The sequence below is a fragment of the Zeugodacus cucurbitae genome, chromosome 4 (assembly GCF_028554725.1).
Source record: "Zeugodacus cucurbitae isolate PBARC_wt_2022May chromosome 4, idZeuCucr1.2, whole genome shotgun sequence".
Lineage (NCBI taxonomy): Eukaryota > Metazoa > Arthropoda > Insecta > Diptera > Tephritidae > Zeugodacus > Zeugodacus cucurbitae.
Genome location: NC_071669.1, coordinates 62,730,140 through 62,735,508, shown reverse-complemented (window position 1 = coordinate 62,735,508; position 5,369 = coordinate 62,730,140). Strand labels below are relative to the sequence as shown.

General features: G+C 36.6%; 2 protein-coding genes across 2 annotated transcripts; one reads left to right on the top strand and one right to left on the bottom strand.

The window, feature by feature from the left end:
* Positions 1–1,901: 1,901 nt before the first annotated feature.
* On the bottom strand, positions 1,902–2,615 carry LOC128921705 (forkhead box protein I1-like). Its single transcript, XM_054229869.1, has one exon. The coding sequence runs from the start codon at positions 2,613–2,615 to the stop codon at positions 1,902–1,904; it is 714 nt and encodes a 237-aa protein (XP_054085844.1).
* A 1,589-nt stretch (positions 2,616–4,204) lies between these two features.
* Positions 4,205–4,918, top strand: LOC128921704 (forkhead box protein I3-like). The gene has a single exon (XM_054229868.1). It carries the CDS (start codon positions 4,205–4,207, stop codon positions 4,916–4,918), a length of 714 nt encoding a protein of 237 aa, XP_054085843.1.
* Positions 4,919–5,369: the final 451 nt, after the last annotated feature.

Sequence of the window (5,369 nt, the reverse complement as noted above, 5' to 3'; positions counted from 1 at the left end):
TTGTTGATTCATCCATATGTTGTCAATCGGTCAGTCCAGATTATTATCGATGAAAATCTATCATGTTCAAGACTACATCTTAAAAAATTGTACAAAAGGAAGAATAAATATTAATATAAACATGCAAAATGTTGCAAAGATAGTCTAATATTTTTGTTCACCTGACGGTTGTTCCAAAACTAAACGAGTTATATATTGGGTGATATACACCAAAGTGATCAGGGTCACAAGTAGAGTTAAATGAAATTTGGTACACGTGTTTCTTGACACCATAAAACAAAATTGGCCTATTGCCACGTTGACAAAATGGCGACCTATAAAGAGCTATAATTAAGCCATAAAGAAATTTATGAAGTAAAATTTGGTGCAAAGAATAACACTGGAGAAGGGTATATTTGGATGAAATTATTTTGTGAATGTAGGCGGGGCTTCAGTTCCTTGTATATATATATAGCAAAAGTTATATCAACTAAACTTTCTGGATTTAATTACTTAGGTTATTCAATATGCAGCATGAATATTGACGAAGTCGGAGAATAACCAAGACAACTACTAAACGTGCTTTAATTTAATAAAGATAAACACCAGACACCCAAAATTTTATGGTAAAGATTGTATAGAAGGACTGCTTAACAACCACAATAGTTTCCATATAACAAAATTTTGAATTCTTGATTGCTTCACTTTAAAATATAATATGTAAATTAAGCACCAATGAAAATATTGCATTTCTAGTGTGATATCGTTTCTCCAAAAATCACAAAAGTCCGACTATAACTTTTGAAGGCCTCATATATCGAACATGAGGACCTCAGTGGTTGTGACCAATTTTTTTTCCGCAAATATCGGTAACTTTCTGAGATATTATTAAGAACTTTAACAGAGATATGTCGGCTCTACTCCGTGCCGAAAATCAGGCGAAATCAGGTCAATACTTCCTCTGGCTCCATATACTTTACATATTTTAAATAAACATTTGGTTAGCCTCCATTTATTCAATATATGTACATAAAGGGTTACTCAAGAGGAATGTTGCGATTTTTAACTTGATTGAAAATATTTCTTAAACAATATTTGTGAGAATTTTGAAGAAATAAAATCTTTTTTAAAGATCTACTTGCCGGTATTTAAAGTAATTGAATTCTCATCGAAAACACATGAAGGAGTATTGGTCTTAATTATCAGGTCCAGACATATAATAATTTTTTAAAATAGTAAAATATCAAAAAATAGACTTAATGTAATAAATATAAAAAACAGGAGCGATCAATATATGTAAGGAGGGATCAAACTAATAGCTCCACCAAGCGTGCTGTGTGGTCGTTCAAAGTTTGTCGCGAATTTTTGAATCCTTTGTTTATGTCTAAATTATAAATTGATTAAATCCAGGATTTATGGGCAATAGGATTGGACTTGCCTAAGTGATTCGTTTGCACCAAAAAATAAAGAGTAACCCCTATGCTTCAGATTTAAACAGAATGTCTTCGAACCGTCTGGCATTAAATTAATTAATTATTTGATATTAAGTCGAAGAAACTCAAATAGCGGAACTGAAGCTAATAGGCTTCTATAAGATGCTTAGTTTTACAATTTTCAAAATATTCGAACTGACTGCTATGGATAATTGTAGATTTAAAGGCAACTAGATGACGTCATTCGCATAGGATCAGATTCCCCGGATACAGAAAAATTAGTTCACTAAAAAATTAACTAAAAATTAATTAACTAAAAAATGTTGAAACCATTTAAGACATGCCTCTTTTAATTGAAACGAGCACCAGTTTGAATCCAGCAAATGCTAATTTATTTAAAAATGCAAAATTTTATAATATAAATAGTGACGTAAGAATCATTTACAGATTGAATTGATCTACAATATTTTGCTTAACTACTAGTACATCTCACGAATTCGGTTCAGACATGGGGTACTGTGTGGCAGACAAAAAAGCGCACTGTTGTTGATGGAATGTCATCTTCCTATAGATCTCCTCACACTGCTGCTGATATTGCTGCTGTTGTAGAGTGACCAATTGTTGTTGCAACAGTTTCGTTTGTTGCTGGTGATGCAAAAACCATTCGTGCTGTTCTTGCAGCGCATGTTTCATCATCATTTGTTGTGTCCGGTCAATTTCTTGTGGTGTTGGAAAATATATAGCCGTTGGCATTTGTGGATGTGGCACCCCCTGTGCCATTGCTTGATTGACGTTATATTTGGATTCTAATGCGTTTGTGACAACTTGTGCTTGTCCAGGTGACGCACTCTTCTTGATAGACTCAACTTCTGGGTTCACGGCCCAATAATTTCCGCGTCCGGGATCGTTTGGCGGACGTGGTATCTTCATGAAGCAGGAATTCGTTGTGAGCGTATGACGAATCTGGCACTGCCAGCCGCGATGATCTTTTCGATAGTACGGAAAATTGTCCATGATCCATTGTTGGATGCAACTCAATGTTAGTTTCTGCTCCGGGCTGCTCCGTATGGCCATCGTCACCAACGCGGAGTAGGTGTAATTCGGTCTTATGTCGGTTTGCATCGGTAAGGGTAGTTCCTTATTGTCTTCGTCGTTTGAGAGTATGCTGCGTATGGAAAAGCTCGACTCGAATATTGGTGACATTTTCCTTTACAAGTAGATGAACTGTGGACTTGAAGCGAAGTATGACCCTTGAGGATGTTTGTGCAGAAGAAGAGAGCTTGTTTTTCAATGTGTTGTATGAGATGTAAATGCTGTCTACTGAAGAATCCTTTCGAATCTTGGGTATTTATATGATCTAAGTTAGGGAGTCACTGTGACTCAATATTCGATGTATTTTGGCTGAGAGTTATTGAGTGCTTTGTTTTAAAGTCAAGTAAATTCAAAAACCAAATCATAAAATCAAGGCTAAGACAAGGGTTATAATCTGGTAAACCAGTAATTATATCAGCAATATAGTGATGTTGAATTTAAACCAAGGTCAGGAGATAGAACTGACATTCATATGAAATGTCTAGTGTCCTTTAGGTTCTTTTGTTAAAATAACTAAAGAAAATATGTTCGAAAAAATGAGATCAGTTTTTTTTTTCAGAAAAGGATTATATGGAACATGCAGATGTGGCAAGCATCTATCGGCTACCTGAGCTCTTGAGCTGCTTCGGTAGGCTTAACTTTCATTATGTAACAGTTGTGTCAGTTTCATACCTGCTAACATCGCTTGACCATTAAAAAAGTTAGAGGCTTAAAGAACAATAGATTCTCCGCTGACCTTGATCACATTTTTTTTCCTGCCTTGACTTTTTGCCGTAATTGCTAGCTTTGAGAACAATTGTTCTCTTTCATGATCTTTATTTCGTGACTTAGCATTATGGGTTAAAAAAATCTATGAAGTTACAGCGATGCATATCGGCTTTCAAGCAGGATCATGGACTTTAAAACTGACCTTTGTGGCAAGTACAGTTTTTCTTTGTTTCAAAACATCTTATGGAGATGGTGAAGCCATGTCATGACTTCTAGTCGCTTGGAGAAAATTATGTTCGATGCATCTAAAGAGAGCAAGATACAGAAGTGTTCCAAAAATTAGTTTGTGGCCGTGTAAAATGTTCTTCAAGGTAAGAAAGGGAAAATATGCATCAATAATTCTCTTGGATAATAATCTTATATCATCTCAAAATATAAAGTCATTGAAATATGAATTTTAACCTTTATTTCTTTTTATGTCTTTTTTTGTGAAAAATTAAGTCTTTAAAGTTATTATAGTTTGATCCTCTATTACACTCTCAGCTTAACGCGAATTTCCCCTATTCTATGTTCAAGCCAGTGTCACTCTCTTACCTGCCACATCTGCAGAACAGCTGATATTGCTACGCGTCATTTTCCTACCTGTGATGACCTTTTTCCGGAGTAATTTGTGACTTATCTCAGAGCTTCTATTTTCTATTGTTTGAAATTCCATTGTTCTCGCAATACTTGACTTAAGGACAATAGACTTTCTAACTTCTATATCACTTTCGGCTGCTATAATCCTTTTTCCTAACCTTGATTTTCTGACAACGCATTCAACGATAGTTTGACATCATCAAACTCTTTGGAGCAGAGACGTGACCATAAGCATATAAATACGAAATCGTTTAGAGCGAAAGTCATCAGTCATTTTTAGACATCCGTACAGAATAGCACTTGAAATTCTACTTTACTTCGTACAAACTTCACACTCTCAACAATCATCCACAATGGCCCAAAATCTGGAATCCAACTTCTCCATCAGAAATTTGTTGGCAGGCCCAGATGGCACCAACCCAGCGCTGACACCACCACCATCCGATGGGTCTCTATCGCCCAACATTTCCAAGTCGTCGAATGAAGATAATAATGGAAGTCGCCCGAACTTGACTTATAGTGCGTTGGTGACAATGGCGATACGAAGCAGTCCTGAAGGCAAACTGACGTTGAATGCAATACAAAATTGGATCAGTGATAACTTTCTCTTTTACCGAAAGGATGAGCAAGGCTGGCAGAGCCAGATCAGACAGACACTAAGCACGAACTCATGCTTCCTTAAGGTGCCACGTGCTTTGGACGACCCAGGGCGTGGAAACTATTGGGCGTTGAGTTCTGAATTACCAGCTGTTGGTACTGTCGGTGTGGGAAATGGAAGTGCAATAGGAGCATTGGTAAATGGTGTACCGCATCCTCAGGCTCCGAATGCGGTTTACTTCCCCACGTCACACGAGGTTCAAGGAGCTCATCAGACCCAGTTAATGCAGGCGCTACATGAGCAGCATGCTTGGTATCAGTACCACCTGCAACAGACGCAACTGCTACAGCAACAACTTGTAGTTCTGCAACAACAACAGGTGCAGCAGCGGTATCAGGAAGCATATCAAAAGCTTGCTTTCCATCAACAACAAATAGCGTTTCTAACGGCCCCGCAAACACCAGTTTAAGTGGTATTGTTACTCTTGGGAGATATTGCGGTAGCGGAGAAATGATTTTATGTGATGTAGTTAGAAAATAGTTGAACATATATGTAAAGTGTTATTTAATTTATAAAATAAAAATAATATATGAAAATCCAAAATGAATCTTTTCATTTAATTTACAAAAATATAAGTGACATATATTCTGTTTGCACATTTCGCCTTCCCGCTTTCATGGTTTCTAAAGATGTCTCCCTTGTCTTTGGTGGCGTTCATGTGTAGTCGTAATAGTATTTTTATCGTGCTTGGAGCATTTGGATGTCGAAGTTTTATATATTTGCTACAGTTGTTATAGTAGTTGTGCTTGGCTTTTAACCCTTTTATTCTTCTTTATTGAACTTTCATTAACTTAAAGGTAGACCTAATATCCTGTATGGACAACGCACAGGCGCGGTTAACTCTACAGGGTTTTTATATT

Bases quoted from the DNA above. Each gene is read 5' to 3' on its own strand.
- LOC128921704 (XM_054229868.1), top strand. From the start codon at position 4,205: ATGGCCCAAAATCTGGAATCCAACTTCTCCATCAGAAATTTGTTGGCA.
- LOC128921705 (XM_054229869.1), bottom strand. From the start codon at position 2,615: ATGTCACCAATATTCGAGTCGAGCTTTTCCATACGCAGCATACTCTCA.